Source organism: Choloepus didactylus, chromosome 1, assembly GCF_015220235.1.
Source record: "Choloepus didactylus isolate mChoDid1 chromosome 1, mChoDid1.pri, whole genome shotgun sequence".
In the NCBI taxonomy this organism is placed as follows: domain Eukaryota; kingdom Metazoa; phylum Chordata; class Mammalia; order Pilosa; family Megalonychidae; genus Choloepus; species Choloepus didactylus.
Window position 1 is genome coordinate 16,039,958 of NC_051307.1, and position 21,118 is coordinate 16,061,075.

Consider the following 21,118-nt stretch of genomic DNA (forward strand, 5'->3'; position numbering starts at 1 on the left):
TCATGCCCAAGTAAAAATGACAGCAGTTTTAAGAACAAAGAGTCTCCACTTTGGTATAAAGTAAAACAATGGGCAAGCAAGACATGTGACATATTAAAAGAAGCATTTGGAGAAAAAGTCAAGAATGAATGGCAAAGAAAAGAGTTTTTGATTGCCATGGAATGTTTAAGAAAAGAAGGAAATGATTCAGTGATGGCACCCTAAGGAGTTGCCTTGTCTCTCAGGAGAACAATGAAAATCGTGAAAAGGTCAATGTGTTGGACAATTAGTTGCAAGCATGATGGCTGAAGTGTTACATTCAGATGGAAGAGAACTCGAACACCAGGCAAATTTCTGTGAAAACGTGCCAAAGATTTTGAATCGTGAACTTAAAACTAAAAAGTCTTGACATTTGCTCCGATTTTTCAAGGGAGGTTTGAAAAAATACAAAAAGCACATATGTTTTTGAGAAAAATAGTAACTGATCACAGAACATGGTGTTTCTATTATAACCCAGAAACAAACTGTCAATGTCTGTGGTGGAAAAAGTCAACATCTCAAAGTCTTAGGGAAAATACCCATTTCAAAATCAAAAGTGAAGACAGCACTAATTTGTTTTTTTAACATCAGTGACATTCTTTATGCTCAATTCATACCAGGAAAGCATAGAGTTGATCAGGTTTTTTAATTCATAAATACTAAAATGATGGGATGATTGGGAAATGTTAAATATTTTTCTTTAAAGAATTCTGGCCGTGATTCACTTCTCATCTATGATAATGCTTCTGTCACAGAACTTTTGATGAACGATGCTATTTAAACCACTTGAATAACATTCATTTCACCAGATATGATCCCAAATGACTTTTGGTGTTAAAATATTTTTTAAATGCACCCACAAAGGAAACGGATTTGCCACTATCGATAGCATTCAAAAGAACATGGCTCCTTGGAGAAATGGCCAGTTCTAGGACTGGGGGAGGGAAAACCAAGAGAAACCTGGAACATGTAGGAGCTTGGGAAAGTGAAGTGCTCACAAAACAAAGAGCAGGAGGCACGTCAAAGGGACAAAGGGACAAACCTGAGTGTCCACTGGCCAAAGCTAGAACACTGAGCAACAAAACAAATAACTTGGTATTGGAATACAATATAAAGTATAAAAGAAATATCCATGAGTCCACACTGACATAAAAGATTGAATAAATAAATGAGGAAGAGATGCATCTTCTTTATGGAAAAATTCCAAATAATATATTGAATTCTTCCCCTCCTCAGAAGGTGGAGCTCAATCTCCTCTCCCATCTTGAGACTGGACTGGACTTTGTGACACACTTCCAAAGAACAGAATAGAGAAATGGAGAAACCTGGCAAAGACCACCTTAACCAACTGATGAAGGTTAATGTCATTGGTGATATCATGCAGCTACCACACACCCCCAGAAAGGGGGTGACGAGAAGGGCACTTCACCCCTCTGGAGTTCTTTCCCGAAACCTATAACCCTAGTCTAGTCGTGAGAAAGACAACAGACAAACCCAGACAGGGGGGCATTCTACAGGATGCTAGCCCAGTACTCCTCAAGGATCTCAAGGTCATGAAAAACAAGGAAGGACCAAGAAATTGTCATAGACCAGAGGAGGCTGGGAAGACACGACAACTCAACGCAGTGTAGTACCCTGGATCAGGAAGAGGACACCAATGGAAAAACTGGTGTTGTCTTAGTAAAATCTGGAGTTTGGTTAAAAGTAATGTATCTGTGCTTGTCTGTTAGATGTGACAAATGTACATGGTGATATAAGATGTTACCAACGGGGGAAACCAGTAAGGGTTATATGGAAGTCTCTGTACTATCTTTGCAACTTATCTGCAAATCTAAAATGATTCGAAAATAAAAAGGTTATTAAAAAAAGGAACATGATGAATTCCAAAGACAGTAGCAAACCAGAATCCTGAAGAAGCATTTTGAAAAATGGTAGCAACACTAGACCATGTGTTCAGTCTCTGAAGGGGTGGAACTCTGTTTTTTTCGATAAGGAAGCTGCTGTCCCTAGAGAGTGCAGCAACTTTCCCGTAGCTTTTTAGTGCAGATCATGCCCTTTAATTCCATACAACAGCAAAACCACCCAGTCACCAACAACAGCCAACACTTCTCTGGCACTCTCTTTGTACCTGGCTTCTCCAGGTGTCTTGCATATATTTACTACTTAATCCTGATAATTATCCCGTTATCATCCCTATTTTGCAAATGGTTCCTGATTGGATGCGTTTCCCATGCACCCTGCTAAATGGCAAGCATGGAAAGAGAATGGGTTTCCTGCTTCCGGTCTTGAGTTTGCACCAATGGCCCTTGCTAACCCCTCATCTCTGGAGCACTCTTAGCTTAGTGACAAGCAAATGGGAAGCAGAACTGATAGGATCTGTGTGTGGACTGGATGTGGGTGGCGAGGGGAGGTGCCGTCCAGGATGAGGCCCAGGGTCTGGGGCAAGGTAGTCTATGCTGTCCTTCGTGCAAGAGGGAGCAGCAGGTCAGGGGAATGAGATCACCTGTTCTGAACTTACTGAATTTAATGTGGACCTTCTCTGGAGTTTGATAAACGTGCCTGAAGCTCCAGAGAATATTCTGTTCTGGGGATACAGCTTTGCGACCCAACATGTGTTATGATGCGTGTACTTTGGGGTGACCATAGGTCATATAAAGGCTTCATAAACCCCTAGGCACAGGAGTCCCACAATTAAGCCCTCCCTCTACCCTGGTTGTCTTTTTCCCTGGTTCCCTTGTGGAAGTCTACATCAGGAGGTCACCAGGGCATCAACCTTGCACCAGTGTCTTCTTCTTTGGGGCAGGCCTGCTCCATATAGTTAAGACATGGTTCTTCTCCTCTCCATCTCTAAGCATCCCCAAACTTCCACCTGGAGGGTTCCGTCCTAACACCCTCTATTCTGGAAACCCCAAGACATCACAGTGTTGAATCCCCATCATGCTCAAGGCCCCATGTCAGGTTCAGACTTGCCAGACTTTGGGCCCTGGTGACAGCTGAAGGCCCTTAACCAGAGAAACAGGAAAGAGAAGACATCCCACCCCAGTGAGAGACTATCCAAATAGACAATTGGCTGGATCACATATGAGAGCAGAACTCTGACCCTCAACCTCTGCAGCAACCAGCCCAGGAAGCCAAACAACTTCTGCAGCAATCAGCCCAAAATGACTAGGACTTGGTCAATCACTGCCAACTTCCATAGTTTTGCCCCTGCTTCTGACTCAGAACCAAACACAAAAAGCTAAAGGTGCTCCCCAATCACTTCCATATGACAGTATGTGTCATTAGCCCATCTCCAGCCTCCCCATACCAACAACCTCCAATTAGCACACCTGAAGCTTTCCCCTTTTGTTCACCATTAGGTTTCCCACCTCCCTGTCTCTTTCAGTCTCTGACAAATGCAAGAAATGTTGGTTGACTCCCTTGTGACAGCAAGCTCTGTATAAATAGCTTCTGATCGTTCTCATTGGTTTCTCTTTGTTATTTCCACACCTGGGATTTGTGTCCAGGGTGAGCCAGAGTTGCATGAATGCCAACTTGCTTAGCCATGTATTTCTCTTTTTCAAATGCATTTTATAACTGGATTTAATTTTCAGATGGTCTGTGCACAACACAGCTGGGAGCTTGGGGAGACAAGACGTGAAAGTGAGAACACAGCATTTCAGAGTCAGTATTTACTTTTAGGATCCAGAGAAGAGTTTGGGTCTCAGAATGCTGGCCTAATAAACAGCTGTGTGGAGGGAGGAGGGAGGCTAGATAACTGTCCCAGCTTATCTGATAGTTGCCTCTTCTTGCCCAATAAAGTCACTTTAGAGCTGTGGATTCTTCGACGCATCATTTCCCCATTCTGGCTGCAAATGATTCAATCATCTGTAAATGAGGGAGATAACCCAACCTCTGCTTCTTAAAATTGTTCTCTGAAATGTCCCAAAGCAGGGAGGACAATGGCTGGACTCACAAGATTCACACTGATTTTTGCATTTGCACGTACAACACGTGTTAATTTTAAGTAAAAAGGTTTTAAATTAGTAGTGAGTATAAAGAATATGCTCCACGAATCATGTTTATCCTAAGAATCCGTATATTTGTCGGCACTCTTTGTGGACTGCCTTGAACTCCTGGGAGACTGAACTCCTGGGTGACCTTCAAGTTCCCTGTGATTCTCTGACTTGAGCCTGAACGCTCCGAACATGTTCTCACTTTCATGTAATTGAAGCAGCCGTGGGTGGGAGTGACTCTGAATGAGCTCCTTGGAACTGCCTGACTCAGATGACACGATTCATCCTTCAGTGGAGGGAACGCGTGTCCAACCCAGGGTGACACCACGTCATTCGGTTCTAACAGTAACGCTTTGTCTACGTGGCACCATTCATCTTCGCATCTACCCTGGATTCAGACTTTGCCCTAAGACATTGAGTAAGCGCTCTCTATTTAAGCAAGCAAGAGCCCGTTTTTGAGAGGCCATTCACAAGTGGAACGGGATACGGCTTGAGAACGAGGTCATACTTGTTCTGCACAGAGGATGGCAGGGATAAATCTAAGAATGGGATGAAAAGGCAATGCCAGACCCCTGGCTGGGACGGCTCCCTGCTGCTGCCTCTCCTGAAACATCGTCAGGCCTTGGGATGGCAGCCAGTGCTGGAAACCTACAGAAGCCATCCAGGAAGGCAAAGAGAAAAACCAGTGGTCTCCCTCCACCTCCAAATTCCCTTATGGTAAACCTTTCACCAAACTCTTATCCAGTCCATTACTATTATCAACTAACTCTGAGAGCCTATTGGCCCAGATACCACAAAGGAGCTTTTGTTTTTCTTGGGCGTTCAGTTCCTAAAATGAGCATTTGTGGTATGTGAATGCAGAAGTCTGGTTGTCTGAACTGGGCAAGTTACTTAAAAATTATCTGTAAAATACAGAAAACGTTATTGCTTCACTGGATTAATGTGGGGCCAACAAACCACGGCCTGAAGGCCAAATTCTGCTATGGCCTGTATTTACACGCCCACCAGTTAAGAATGGCTTTTATATTTTTATAGGATTGTAAAAAAATAAAATAAAAGCAAAGAATATGGGTCAGACTGCATGGTGACCCACAAAGCCCAAAATATTTATGATCTGGCCCTCTACAAGAAAAAGCTTGCATCTCTCTGGAATAAATGAAGAAATATACTTGAAATTATACAACACAGTGCTTAGCACATAGAGGACACTTAGAAAAGGCAGAATTCTACTCCAAAAAAAGAGAGAGAACTTTCTGGGAGTAATTCAATTGCAAGAAAAGGGCAAATGGAATTCAGCATATGGGACAAAATTGGTAAGATTTGTGACATACATAAATATTGCTATTTTGCCTTCCCCTCTAAATTAAAAGAAATATTAATATTTAACTGTCTTTATCCCTTTATTTTAGAACAATTAACCCTTAGCCACTAAGAGGGACTATCTTTGTGTTACAATGGGTAAGGCAGGTCCAATTTTAGGGGACTCCTCATGGCAGTCATCTGTACCTTCTCTATTGTGGCAGAAACATTGTTATCCATAATTATGAATCTCCATAAGTTCCCCCACATTTCCCTGCCCTCCTGCTCATGAGCAGGGTCATATGACTATTTGAAAAACTCTCCAGCTCTCCCTTCCTCTGCTGGGGCAGCTACAGTAGCTTCAGTTTGAGCTGATGGAGCTATAAAGTGGAGCAGCCTGAATCCCTGAGTCACCACATGGAACACAGCTCCCTGGAGTCAGCTGAGCCCCAGTAAAATTTGCATGAATAAGAAATAAACCTTTATTGAGCAAGTCACAGAGATTTAGGGTTTAATTTATTATCATAACAAAACCTAATCTATCCAAAACACTAGTTAGCACAGGAGAGACAAACTCTAATGAAGGGGCCGTGGGAAGCCACTCTCATCTCACACCTGCCACAAATTTACTGCATAACCTTGATCCTGACACAGGTTTGCAATCTGCCATTTTCCAGGTGGCTGTGGTAACAAGGCTGAGAAAGGATTATTTTTCATCATTCCTAAGGGTTCGGGATGTGAGCCAAAGCCTTTTCTTTCAAAACAGCTTATGGGCCATCTTGCCAATAGGGAAAACATTGTGTAACCAGCTCAACCCTTAATTTGGAGCCATTTATTTTTTTTCACCTGTAAATAATGCAGTTCCTTGGACATTGTCCTCTTTGCAATGTGCTGACCTTACGTGATTTTTTTTTTAGAGAAGTTGTGGGTTTACAGAAAAATCATTTATAAAATACAGGGCTCCCCTATTATTAACCACCCTATTATTAACAGCTTGCATGAGTGTGGTACATTTGTTAAAATTGATGAAAGCACATTTTTACAATTGTACAATTACCTTTAGTTCATGGTTTAACTTAGGATTCAATGTTTGTGTTGTAAAGTCTTATGGATTTTTTAAAATTTTATTCTAATAACATATACAACCCAAAATTTCCCCTTTTAGCCACATTCAAATATATAATGCAGTGCCGTTAATTACATTCACAAGGTTGCCTACCACCACCACCATCCATTACTAAAATTTTTCATAATCCCAAATAGAAACTTTGTGCAATTTAAGCATTAACTCTCTATTCCCTACATCTATTCTATTCCCCAAACCCACACCATATTCTTGATCCTGACTCTATGAGTTTGCTTATTCTAATTATTTCACATAGCATGATCATATGATATTTGCCCTTTAATGTCTGGCTTATTTCACTCAACCTGATGTCCTCAAGGTTCATCCATGTGGTCACGCATCAGGAATGAACTTCATTCCTTTTCATGGCTGAATAATATTCCATTGTGTGTATATACCACAATTGTTTATCCATTCATTGGCTAATGGCAATTGGGTTGTTTCCATCTTTTGGCAATCGTGAATAATGCCAATATGAACGTCGGTGTTCAAGTACCTATTTGAGTAGCAGCTTTCTATTATTTGGGGAATATACCTAGTAGCGGGATTGCCAGGTCATATTGTATTTCCATACTTAACTTTCTGAGGAACTGTCAAACTGTCTTCCACAGCAGCTGCACCACTTTACATTCCCACCAACAATGTATGAGCATTTCTGTTTTTCCACATCCTCTCCAACACTTGTAATTTTCTGTCTTTTTAACAGTAACCATTCTAATGTGGTTTTGATTTGCATTTTCTGAATGTCTAATGATGTTAAGCATCCTTTCATATGCATTTTGGCCATTTGCATATATTTGAAGAAATGTCAATTCAACACTTTCGCTCACTTAAAAATTGGGTTGTCTTTTTGTTGTTGAGTTGTAGTTTCTTTTTATGTTCTGGCTACTAAACCCTTATTGGATATGTGGTTTCCAAGTATTTTCTCCCATTGTGTAGGTTGTTATTTTAACATTCATGATAAAGTCCTCTGATGCAAAAAAGTTTTTAATAATGAAGAGATCATTTATCTATTTTTTCTTTTGTTGTTGCTTGGGCTTTGGGTATAAAGTCTACAAAACCATTGTCTAACACAAGGTCCTGAAGATGACTCCCTACAATTTCTTCTAGGAATTATATGGTTGTTCGAGTTTGCTAACGCTGCCGGAATGCAAAACACCAGAGATGGATTGGCTTTTATAAAAGGGGGTTTATTTGGTTACACAGTTACAGTCTTAAGGCCATAAAGTGCCCAAGGTAACACATCAGCAATCGGGTACCTTCACTGGAGGATGGCCAATGGCGTCCAGAAAACCTCTGTTAGCTGGGAAGGCACGTGGCTGGCGTCTGCTCCAAAGTTCTGGTTTCAAAATGGCTTTCTCCCAGGATGTTCCTCTCTAGGCTGCAGCTCCTCTCCACAGTGTCACTCTCAGTTGCTCTTGGGGTGTTTGTCCTCTCTTAGCTTCTCTGGAGCAAGAGTCTGCTTTCAAAGGCTGTCTTCAAACTGTCTCTCATCTGCAGCTCCTCTTCTCAGCTCCTGTGTGTTCTTCCAAGTGTCCCTCTTGGCTGTAGCTCCTCTTCAAAAGTTCACTCTCAGCTGCACTGAGTTCCCCCTGTCCATCAGCTCATTTATATGGCTCCAGTGACTCAACTTAGACACACCCCGAATGGCGGAGCAACACCTCCATGGAAATTATCCAATCAGAGTCATCACCCACAGCTGGGTGGGGCGCATCTCCAAAGAAACATTCAAAGAATTACAATCTAATCAACACTGATAACGTCTGCCCACACAAGATTACATTGGGGGACACAATATATTCAAACTGGCATATTCCACCCCCTGGACCCCAAAATGACATTATCTTTCCATACACAAAATACATTCATCCCACAACAATATCACAGAAACTTAAATCATTTGACTAACAATAGTTAAGTACAAAATTCTATCAAAATCAATTATAGGTGTGGTCAGTCCTAAGGCATAATTCCCCTCTAGCTGTGGATCTGTGAACTTAGAACAAGTTACGTGCTTCCAATACACAAAGGAGGGACATTCATAGGATAAATATTCCCATTGCTATAAGGAGAAACAGTAAGGAAAACAGGGTTAACAGGACCAAAACAGTTCCTAAAACCCACAGGATTTTATTAGATTTCAAACTCTATTAGATTTCAAAGACCGAGACTCATTTACAGAACGATGTTGCACCCTTGGGGCTTGAGAGAGCGGGAGTCTAACCCGTCCTAAGGCCTTTGTGGCAGCCCTTTCCTCTCCAAACACTGGGGTGACTGCTCCAACATATCCACACACTGGGGAGACCACCTTCTCGGCCCCACCCTCCTCAAACATCGGGCAGCACCCGGATTCCCTTCCATCCCCGGGGCACACGCTCAACCCCTTCAGAACAGTGTGGTGGCAGCCAGGCTCTCCCCAATTCCCTGGGAATGTGCTCCACCCTCTGGGGCTTGGGGTGGCAGAACGCTTCCTGAGCATTGAGGCAGAAGGCCCGCCCTCGACCTCCAGGGCAAACTCACCCTTTCCATGCACGTGGGCTGCTCCACCCTCCCAGCCCGAGACCTCTTGACTCCAGACCTCAACCTCCATGGCTTTGTCTTTGAAGAAATTTTTCCTTCAATTTATTCCTTGTCTGTCTCCTCCAGTCCCGACTGGCAGTGGCTCTGTCTGTAAAGAGCTTGCAAAAATTCTGTTGGCTTTGCATGAAGCACACATGGGTCAAAGCCGTCAGACAATAGGACTTTCCACAAATCCTTTCTGGATAACTCCATCTCCAATCTTGGTTTGTACTGAAATAGCAGCTGGGTTCCCTGTATGGTTAAATCCTCATGTTGGGCTGCAGCTTCTGGAGATCCACCCCCTGGAAGCCTGGAATTTTCCAAACCATCAGTTTCTGGTTTCTTTGAATCCAAGAGTTCAGTTCTAAGTTCATCTCTGTCCTGTTGCATTTTACTATAAGCTGCAAGGAGAAGCCAGGCTACTTCTTTTATATTTTGCTTGGAGATCTCATCAGCTAAATATTCCAGGTTGTTGCTTTCAAATTCTTGCTTCCATCTGACACCAGTACTCAATTTTGCCAAATTCTCTGCCGCTTTTAAAACAAGGATCGCCTTTCTTCCAGTTTGCAACAACACATTCATCATTTCTGTTCAAGGCCTCGTCAGAAGTATCTTTAGAGTACATATTTCCACAAACAGTCTCTTCAAAGCAGTTTAGGCCTTTTCTATCAAGCGCCTCATAGTTCTTCCAGAATCTTCCCCTTATCCATTTAAAAAGCCATTCCAACATGTTTGATATTTGCAAACACAGCAGCACCAGCACCCCACTTCTCCGGTACCAAAATCTGTTCTAGTTTGCTAACGCTGCCGGAATGCAAAACACCAGAGATGGATTGGCTTTTATAAAAGGGGGTTTATTTGGTTAACAGTTACAGTCTTAAGGCCATAAAGTGCCCAAGGTAACACATCAGCAATTGGGTACCTTCACTGGAGGATGGTCAATGGCTCCGGAAAATCTCTGTTAGCTGGGAAGGCATGTGGCTGGCGTCTGCTCCGAAGTTCTGGTTTCAAAATGGCTTTCTCCCAGGATGTTCCTCTCTAGGCCGCAGCTCCTCTCCAACTGTGTCACTCTCAGTTGCTCTTGGGGTGTTTGTCCTCTCTTAGCTTCTCCAGAGCAAGAGTCTGCTTCTTATATTTAGGTCTTGGATCCATTTTGAGTTGTTTCTGTATATGATGTGAGGTAGGAATCCACATTCATTCTTTAGCATATGGAGATCCACTTTACCAAGCAACATTTGTTGAAGAGACTATTCTTTCCCATCCTCTTGTCAAAAATCAGTTGGCCATAAATGTGCGGATTGATTTCTGAACACTGCATTCAATCCATTGGTCTATATGTCTGTCCTTGTGGTAGTACCATACTGTTTTGATTACTGTAGCTTTGCAATAAGTTTTAAGATTGGCATTTCCATTTCTGCAAAGAAAGCGGTTGGAATTTTGGTTGCAGTTGTGTTGAATCTGTAAATCTCTTCAGGTAGAAATGACATCATAATACTTAGTCTTCCAATCCATGCACATGAAGTATTCTTCCATTTATTTTGGTCTTCTTTGATTTCTATTAGCAACGTTTTGTAGTTTTCTGTGTAAGTCCTTTACGTACTTGGTTAGATTTATTCCTAGATATTTGATATTACAGTTGCTATCGTGAATGGAATTTTTATTTTGATTTCTTCTTCTGACTGCTCATTACTAATGTACAGAAACACTACTGGTTTCAGGTATTAATCTTATACCCCATCATTTTGTTGAATTCATTTGTTAGCTCTAAGTGCTTTGAGATGGATTTTTCAGGATTTTTAGTAAATAAGATGTTATCTTCAAACAGTGGAAGTGCTACTTCTTCCTTTCCAATTTGGATGCCTTTTATTTCTTTTTCTTGCTTAATTGATCTGTCTAGAACTTCCAGTAGAGTGTTGAATAACAGTGGTGACAGTGGGCATCCTTCTCTTGTTCCTGACCTTTAGAGGAAAAGCTTTCAGTCTTTTATCATTAAGTATGATGCTAGCTATGGGTTTTTCATAAAAGCCCTTTATTGTATTGAGGAAATTTCCTTCTATTCCTAGTTTTGTAAGTGTTCTTAAGAAGAATGGTGCTAGATTTTGTCAAATGTTTTTCCTGCATCAATTGGGATGATCATGTAGTTTTTACCTTTTCACTATGTTAATGTGATGTATTACATTAATTGATTTTCTTATGTTACACCACCCTTGCATACCTGGATTAAATCCCACTTGATCATGGTGAATAATTCTTTTAATGTGCTGTTGGATTCAGTTTGTGAGGATTTTGGCAATTTTCCTAAGAGATATTGGTATGTAATTTACTTTTCTTGTAGTATCTTTGTCTGATTTTGGTAGGAAGGCAATTAGGCCTCATACAATGAATTAGGGAATGTTCCCTCCTCTTCAATTTTTTGGAAGAGTTTGAGCAGGATTGGTATTAATTCTTCTTGGAATGTTTGGCAAAATTCCCCTGTGAATTTTCCTTTGCCTTAAGACATTTCCTAATTTCCCTTGGGATTTTGTGTTTAACCCATTGGTTAAGAGTACATTGTTTAAACTCCACATATTTGTGGCTTTTCCATTTCTCCCTCTGGTATTGATTTCTAGCTTCATTCTATTGTGGTCAGAAAAGATATACTGTATGATTTCAAGTTTCTGAGACTTGGTTTGTGACCTAAGATATGGTCTCTCCCAGAGAACGACTCATGTGCTCTAGAGAAGAATGTGTATTCTGTTACTGTTGGATAAAGCATACTATATATGTCTGCTAAGTCTAGTTGTTTTAGAGTATCATTCAAGTCTTGTATTTCCTTATTGATTTTCTGCCTCAATTTTCTATCCATTATTGAAAGTGATGTACAAAACTCTCCTATACTATTAAGGCAGAACCGTCTATATCTCTCTTCAAATTTGTCAATATGCTTCAGATATTTGGGGGCTCTGTTATTAGGTGCATATACACTTATAATTGTTATGTCTTCTTGTTGAATTGACCCCTTTATCAGTATATAATGACCTCTGTCTCTCATAACAGTTTTTTACTTAAAGTCTATTTTATCTGATATTAGTGTAGCTACCCCAGCTCTCTTTTGTTTACTACTTGTATGGTATATATTTTTTCCGTCCTTTTACTTTCAAACTATGTATGTGTTTGAATTTAAGGTGAGTCTCTTGTGAACAGTATATAGTTGGGTCATGCATTTTTATCTATTCTGTTAGTCTCTGCCTTTGACTGGAAAGTTTAGTTCATTTACATTTAAAGTCACTACTGATAATGCAGGACTTTATTCTGCAATTTTGCTATTTAGCTTTTATAAGTCTTATGCTTTTTTTGTCCCAAATTCTTCCATTAATGCATACTTTCATATTTACATGATTTTTTTTAATTGTGCCATATTGAGATCCTTCTCATTTCTTCTGGATATATTTTTCATCTATTTTGTGTGTGTGTGTGTGGTCATAATTTAACATCCTAAATATGTAACAACCATATTTTATTAAATACCAACTTGACTTCAATAGCATATGCATACATGTTCCTATACCCTTCCAACCCCCTTACCTTTTTTTGTTCTTGTCATAAATTATATCTTTGTACATTGTATGTACAAAACTATAGATTTATCATTGGTTTTTATGCATTTACATTTAGCACCTGTAAGAAGTAAGAAGTGGAGTTACATGCCAAAAAATACAATACAATAATACTGGCATTTATTATTACCCATATATTTACCTTTACCAGAGGTCTTTTTCTTTATGCCATTTTGAACCACAGCCTAGTGTTCTCTCCTTCCAGTCTGAAGAACTTCCTTTAGCACTGCTTGGAGGGCAGGTCAAGTGGTGATGAACTGTGTCTGCTTTTGTTTATCCGTGAATGTCTTGATCTCTCCTTCACTTTTGAAAGAAAGTCTCACCGCATATAAAGCTCTTGGTTGGCAATTCTTGTCTTTCAGCACTTCATAATTATTTCAACCCACCACCTTCTTGCCTTTGTGGCTTCTGATGAGAAATCAGCACTTAATCTAATTAGTACTCTCTTCCACAGAATGTTATTTTTCTCTTGCACCTTTCAGAACTCTCTCCTCATTATTTGCATTTAAACAGTTTGATTAACATGTGATGGGGCATGTTTTTTCAAGTTTATCATGTTTACTGTTCTTTGAGCTTCTTGGATGTGCATATTCAAGTCTTTTGCCAAGTTTGGGAAGTTTTCTGCCGTTATTTCTTTGAATATTCCTTTTGCCCTTTCTCTTTTCTCCTTCTGGAACTGCCATAACGCATATGTTGGTACACTTGATGGTGTACCACAAGTCTTTTGGGCTATTTTTGCTATTTATAATTCTTTTTTCTTTCTGGCCCCCTACCTGATTCATTTCAATTGCCTTTCCTTCAAGTTTGTTGATTCTTTCTTTTGCTGTCTCCAATATGCTGTTGATAACCTCCTGGGAATTTCTCATTCTGGTTATTGTGATCTTCAACTCTAGTTGTTCCATTTGGTAACTTCTAAAAATTTCTCTTTTTGCCATGTTCCCCAAGAAAAAGCCATGATCTTTTAATCCAGTTTCATGGGATATTGGGATTAGGCTGTTTCCATGGAGATGTGACACCCCCCCCACCTGTGAGTGACACCTTTGGTTAGGGTGTGACCTCTGATTGATTGTTTCCATGGAGGTGTGGCCCCGCCCATTCAGCGTGGGCTTTGACTAGTTTGCTGGAGTCTTATAAAGGGGCTCACAAATAGAAGGACCTCGGAGCTGCAGCTTACAGAGACATTTTGGAGACAGCCTCTGAAAGCAGATTTTTGCTCTGGAGAAACTAAGAGAGGATGAACACCCCAAGAGCAACATTTTGAAGAATGCCCAGGAGCTAAAGGAGGAGATGGAACACAACCCAAGATCAGCAGTTGCCAGCCACGTGCCTTCCCAGCTAACAGAGGCTTTTCAGATTCCAATGGCCTTTCTCCAGTGAAGGTACCCTATTGCTAATGCCTTACCTTAGACACTTTATGGCCTTAAGATTATAACTTTGTAATCAAATAAACCTCTTTTATAAAGGTGTTTTGCAAAACGGCAGTATCAGCAAACCGGAACACTTTTCACTGCAATTCTCACATTTTTCATTTCAAGTTTTCCTGAGATCCTTTAGTTTTTTCTCTGTATTTTCCTTCAACTCCTTGAGCATACTGAAGATCATTTTTTAAAGTCTTTGTCCTGTTTGTCCACAGTCTGGTCTTCTTCATTGATGTTTTCTGGATTTTTACCATCTTCCTTTGGATGAGCCCTCATTTCATGTTTGTCTTGGAATCTTTTGCTACATTCTGTACATTATATTATTTTAAAATGTTATCTCTGGAATTTACTCCCTGAGATGTCCGTTTCTTTAATTTGTATCCAGCTAGTAATATGACAAAGAATTTCTTTAGAGCCAGGAGCTAACAAAACCAAGCAAACCTAAGCAATCCTAAGCAATAAACACCTTTCACAGTCTTTGCAGATTAGCGTTGCATGGGCTGGTGCTCTTCTTCTGGGTTCATCCCTCCTATCGAGAAGGTCAGCCCAAGGTGAATGCAAAGTGCAGGGTCTTCCCTTGTCTTTGCTGGGCCTGTGTCTTGTCCTGGGTTTGTGCTTGCTAGTGGCGTTAGGAGCTCTGTTTATAGGAGTTTGAATGCCCCCTCTACTTGCCAGGAGACAGACCTCCCTTTCCTGAATGTTCCTCTACAGGACTCAAAGCAGGTAAGCCTTCAATCTAAGCCACCTGACTCAATTGGTTGCTACTCTGCCTTGGCTGTCTCAAGATGCTTTTGCCTGGAGGGCAAATTCTGGGAAGGGGGCAGGATGGAGAGGAGATTCCCAAGTCAGTCTTTCCCAGCAGAAACGAGTCCAGGAACCCAAAAAGGGAGCACTAGTTGGTTCCAAATTGCCCTGGGAATGGGGCTGAAGGAAAGGCCAGGAAGGAAACCAGGAACTTCTTCCAAGGCTCCCTAAAGCTATGCTTTCTTGTCTAGCACTTGCCCAGCAAATGCAGCCCTTCAACTGTCCTCTACATTTCTGAGGAAGCCCAGTCTTTAAGTCTTCTCCACAGCCTCTGCTCGGGTGGGTTGGCACAATGACCTCCCTCAGAGTCAGGCCCTTGGCAATCTAAGTAGCCAGTTAAAAGCAGTGACCTGTGCTTGGATTACAAACAGGTGGAACTTGGGGAACTGAGTCTTTATGTCCCACACTAGCACCAGCAAGCTGCACCAGTACCATACTGCTGCCAGCTGTGAGGGTGGGGATGGGTGACCGTTGCCCCCACATGGAGAGTGCAATTCAGTGGTATTTACCACTATTTTCCAGCTGCACAGTGTTCTAATGGACTCCAGAGTTCTGTTGATTCAGACAGATCCTGCCAGTTTGATATTTGTTGCAATGGAGGGACTGATGCCTGGAGCTCCCTACTCTGCCATCTTCCCACAATCCTCCCTGTCATTAAGTTTTAAACCACTCATCTCCAACTGATCCCCAAATATGCTCCAAATCAAGCTATTCTGCACTCCCAGATGTGGTTCCTAAAAATGCATCGTTATCTGCACAACTAACTCGACGTGGTTACCTGTGGAAGGGGATTGCAAAGCCTGGAATGAACTGCTCCTCACCTTCTCTTTCCAAGCCTCATCCCCACCATTCTCTGACCCCTAGTCCCTAGATACCCACGGATATCAAATCTTAAGAGATAATTGCATATAATGAAAACATGTCCACAGGAAAAAAAAAAAAAAAAAAGGACAAATATATTCCCCATTTGTCTTTGGAACCAGATGTCTGAAAAGCTCCCTTGACAAAACAGCTGCCAGAAATAATACACTCATTTACTGCTCAGGAAATACGTGCCTTTCATTGAAAAGTGATGACATTAAATTGAACCAGCTCCCAGTACTGCTCTGAATTATTCTTACTGTGCCCGTAGCACATGGAGGCTCCTACAAAGAAACCAAATACAATAACCAAGAGAATTCCGGATAACACACCCCTCCCCAGACAAACAAATCAGTCTTGCATTCTTTCAGAATTTGTCTCACTTGGATACAGAGCTATACAGAATATATTTTATTGATTTAATCTAGTAAAGCCAAATAGCCTTTAAATAGCTAACGCAGATAACAAGGACATCCAGGGTTTCTGTGTAATTGAGAGATCAATTAAGAAAGATCAAGTCCCAAAAGCCATTTTCTCCAGCTTCAAGATTTGATGTTGGATGGTAGAAGTTCACAAGGCTCAGAATCTCAGAAGCTGCTACACCTGGTTCTGCCACTAGCTGGTCACTTAACCTGAGGACATCACTTAAGCCCCCAAGGCCTCTGTTTCCCTCTCTGCTCCTCCAGAGTTGCTGTGAGAATTCAGTGAAACAGCATCGTGACAAAACACCCTGAAAATCTTAAAACTTGAGCTAATAATCCTGGGGAAAAAAATCATAAAGGGCTACGATTGATATAAAGCAATTTTGAGAAAGACTTAAAAATGCAAAGAAACAGAAAGCAGATTAGAGGTTACCAGGGGTCAGTGGGAAGGCGAATGAGGAATTATTGACTTGTGGGTAGAGAGTTTCTGTTTGGGGAGATGACAAAGTTTTGGTAATGGATGGTGGTGATGGTAGCACAACACTGTGAGTGTAATACCACTGCATTGCACAGTTAAAGGGAAATTTTATGTTACATATATGGATGTTACCAACATAAAAAATTTTTTCAAAAAATGCAAAGGCCTTGTAGAAACCTCAAAAATACCTGTTTTAACGACAGCTTATCTGCCATTGACTTTCCTCTCTGGCTATGGCAGCCACATTCTCTGATTTCTCTGTGTTCTAGAAGGAAGAGCCCTGCACCCCAGACTGGCTCTGGGACCAGCTCACTCGGGAACTCTGAGGAGTCCTTGAAGCATTCTGGGCCCTGGTTTTCTTGTCTTCAAAAAGACTGGGGTTGAACCAGATAATCTCAGTCCCTTCCTGTTCTAAAGTATTACAGTTCCTAAAAGAAAACATCATCATCAAAACTTGATACTCAACTAGACGTCTGAGAGAACATGTTGTGGAAACAGCAAGCCTCTCCACTTTCTAGCCATACCAACCATCTTCTAAGCCTTCATTCGCTTATTGCATGGGGTGAGGGGTGGGGGGTGGAGACGGGCGCAAAGGTTTAAGCAAGGCGGTGTAGGTGAAAAACTTTTTGGTAACCATTAGGAATGAATCCCAAACAATCCAACCAATCAATTGACACTTTCCCTCATGCCAGCCATCACCTATCTTCCCCCACCCCCTACCAAGGCCTAAAACAAGGACAAAAATCTAGATTTAGATCTACTGGTATCATAGATGCCAATCTTCATGTACCATCTTCTGAATCTCTACGGACCATCCTGACACTACCAAAAAAGAAAAATGCAGGCTTGGCTTGAACTGCCATTTGCAGTATGTCAGTTAGATACACTTTTTGTAGACCTACTTGTTGCAAGTGCACTGAATTAGAGATGCTGGAGCAAAAAGGGCAACAAACACCCCCAAAATTCCCATTTGTATCCAGCCAGTCCCTGGGCCAAGAACTTGACATTTGCAACATACTTGATGTTTTACGATTTATCAGCGAATAAATGATGCTGTCACAGTGAGGGGAAAGTGTATTTCACAGTCATTATAAAAGTACATATATTTAATAATGGTGACAGAATACAGTTCTTCACCAATGACATGATACAATTCAAAGTGATTCCCTCCCACCCTTCACACGATGACAAGTCCGTCATTTCCGTCGGTAACTCCAGGCTGACTGAAATCACAGGCACAGTGGACTGACAAGGAACAGTTCTGGGTCAAGTGGACAACACGCTGTGTACTTACCAAAGGGACAGTCAAGTTTTCAATATAAATATAATAAAATATTAAAGAATTTCACTTTTCTACTTTCACTCGATTTCATAGATTTGTCAGGGACTCACACACATAAAAATACAGTTTCTCCCCCTTCCTCACACCCCCTCACTTCTCACTGGGTTCAGAATAAACCTGAGTTCACAGTTCAAGTTACCAGCTGTGATGCGGTCACTTAGTTGAACAACAGCCTGTAGCTGTTCTTGAAGCATTTGAGGAACGAAAAACATGTTCTCCCGGAGCTAACAGCGACACAGAGACAACGCTTGTGTCCTCAAGGAAAGTAACGTACAAGAAAAAAAGTATAAAGGGCTAAAAGTTCACAACACAGAGGCACGCACACTGCGAACTTGCAGAGAAGGGCAGTTGCAGATGGAAACCGTCTTAAAAAAAGGGTCCTTTGCTCGTCTAGAATCAAACACTGCACGTCAAATGGGGAGAAGGGTCTGTTGTAGATGATTCTTTTCTTCTCCCTGCTTAAAAAATCTCTGTTTTCAATTTAAAATTCTGGATCCCAGTCCAAAGCCATACAAAAGAATTAACACCAATAGCTGGGAATTGTCCTCTTTCCAACGTGCCCTAAAGCTGGGGCGACCCCCTACCTCCCCAGCAGGGAAGACGAGGATCCAGGTCTCACCCACCCATCAATCAAGACTGGGGCACTGCAGCAGCTTCTGTGGGGTCAGCCAAATATCCGTTCTCTCCTCGCTCAGTAAGAGCTGCAGGGTCCGAGGAGGTCACCACCGGGTAAATGAGGAAATTACGAGGAACCACTTCACAGCAGTCTGGCAAGGGCTGGCTGCCAGTGGAAACAAGGCCAGTGATGCAATTCTCAGGGGCCTTGGCACATTTTGGAATCAATGAGCTGAGAACACTTTCCCAGTGTGGCCACGGCCATGGTTTCCAGTCACATCTGCACTGGTCAAAAGTTGAAGACTCCAGGCCATTTTGGAACCTGTCTCCTGAACCAACCAACATCCAGCCTCTGCTATTTCTTCCCCTTTTCCTAATTCTGCTGATGACCAACGGGCCTGGACCACACGTGGAGATGGTGCCTCCGTCGGGCTCCAGCTGGACAAGGTCAGACAACACACACAGGGACGCACAGACACAAAACTGGAGACACATCTTTGGTTCGATCCTTGGGAAAAGATGCGAAAACAGAATGTGGACTAAAATCCCACTGAGGAACACCATTTGCGTCAAAGAAGAATCTGCACGTTGTTTTGAGCAGGATCCCCACCGGACAGGCTAAGCTGTCTGGCTAAGCTCTAAGCTGCACTTATTTTTCCTTGGCAGCTTGGAAACTGCACCGCACAGAAGAAATGCTGCCTTCCTGCCATTCAAATCCCACTTTAACCATCCCTTTCTCTCTTTCTAAAAAACCAAGTGTCACTAGGTTCTGTGCCTTCTGGAAGGATCTGGGTTATGTCGATACAACAAGGGACGATCACAGGGCTGGTTGTGATTGTGTCCCATCTGCAAGCTGCCATGATCCAACAGCTGCTGAAAACAACACCTGGGTGAGATTTCCGGTTCCTTGCACCATATCCTCTTGTGAAAACATGAGTTTGGTGGAATCACTTCTTGTCTCTCCATCGAGCTTTTCAAAAATTATGTTCAGGTGACTTAATGAAATCATGTTCATTAAGAAGAAAAATTTCTTTGAAGAAGATAATTCAGCCATGAGCATGTTTCAACCAAAACCAACCAACCAACCAAACACAAACTGTCCTCTTTCATTGGGAATTCCCATCTTGGGTTCAGTCCTTGTCCAGCTGTCTTTCCTGCTCGGTGGGAGGCAGTGCTGGTGGCTGAGGGTGAGGGATCCTCCCCATCTCTTGCAGGGTGTAGAGTCCCAGCACGCCAGCTCCTGCCAGCCCTGCCAGGACGTTCACTGCTCCGAAAGGAAGGGAAGTAGAGGAAATGCAGGGAAGCAAGTGGATTAGCCATTTTCGGGGGAGCTATCAGTTCTGACATAACTGTGGCAGCTGCTGCCAACCGGACAATCCACGGAGAGGCACAAAGTGAGGCAACATCTCCAAACCGGCCATGCAATCTGGGTGGCCTGGAATTCTGATGCACGGTTTGCTCCTTCAAGTCCAGCTGAGGGAGATGAGGGGTTGGGCAGTGCATGGCAGGAAGGAGGAACTGAATGATGGAAACTGGCTGCACCAATACCAATTTTCCTCATGATTCCCAGCATCTCCAGGGGGTTCAGAGGTGAGGTTGGGCCAAGCAGGCCTCGGGGCTGTGGACTTCAGCTGTTCCAAAGTTGGGGCAGACAAACTGCAAGGCAGGGATACATGAGGAGATGATGCTCCGTGGAGGTCTCTGAATCGTCAGCTCCTGACAGATGTCTGGAGCTCTGGTCCAGTGCTTTCCTGAGATTACCCAGAAACCCGCTGGCCCAGGTTAACACTGGCCTTTGACCCCCTCCGCCATGTTGAAGGAGAGGCTCACGGGGGCTGTGGGCTGCGGCGGGGTCATGCTGGCTTCCAGAGGCCTGTCCCCAGAGGGCTGCAGACTCTGATGCCGCTTCCTCAACATCTGCCCGATGCCCATCATGGGGAACCTGCCTCGGCTCTTCACACAGTTTGGGCTCCCCAAAGGCTGCGTGGTGCCGCTGCCGGGAACTGGAGGCAGGGAGCACACACCCTCCTCCTTTGGGGGGCTATTCTTTTCTTCATGAGCGAAGGAGACCAGAGTGAGATGCGGGGGCGTCTGGACAGGTGACGAGCTTCCGGACAGCAGAGCTGGGGAAAGTGTCCTCTCGCCAGAATCCCGGCGAGCAGAGTTCACGGGCGAGTTTAGAATCCTATAGTGGTGAGACGGGGACAGCACATCCGTTTGGTCATCGCGGTCGACAGACTCGAAAGAACGCACCATATCCAGCATGAGGGGTTCCTCCTTGGGGGGGATGCCGGAGCTTCCCAGCCCTTGTTGGTGGGGCTCCTGTTTCTTCCCAATCCTGGGGGTCCTGGGGGGTGGGACGGGAATAAACTCCATGGAAGAAGAAGCCACACAATTGGAGTCGGAGGTTTTACGGAAAATATTGCGGCAGCCGAAGGAATCTGCACACCAGGAAAGCAAATGAAAGCAGGTAAGCACCTCCATAAACAGTGTGTACGACCCCGATCTCCTGCGTTACCCAGTGGAGGTCACTGGAACCAGGAAGCCAATGACCCTGGCTACTCCAAAGAGGATCAGGAGCAGCA

The 21,118-nt window shown here is 42.8% G+C and overlaps 1 protein-coding gene across 1 annotated transcript in view; it reads right to left on the bottom strand.

Annotated features, from left to right (window-relative positions):
- Window positions 1-17,605: 17,605 nt before the first annotated feature.
- The window catches only part of HUNK (hormonally up-regulated Neu-associated kinase), a 111,736-nt gene continuing 108,223 nt past the window's right edge, over window positions 17,606-21,118 (bottom strand). Inside the window, exon 11 of the mRNA XM_037832600.1 lies at window positions 17,606-20,974. Within this exon, the coding sequence (XP_037688528.1) occupies window positions 20,316-20,974 (659 nt within the window). The 3' untranslated portion in view covers window positions 17,606-20,315. The remainder of the gene's footprint in view (window positions 20,975-21,118) is intronic.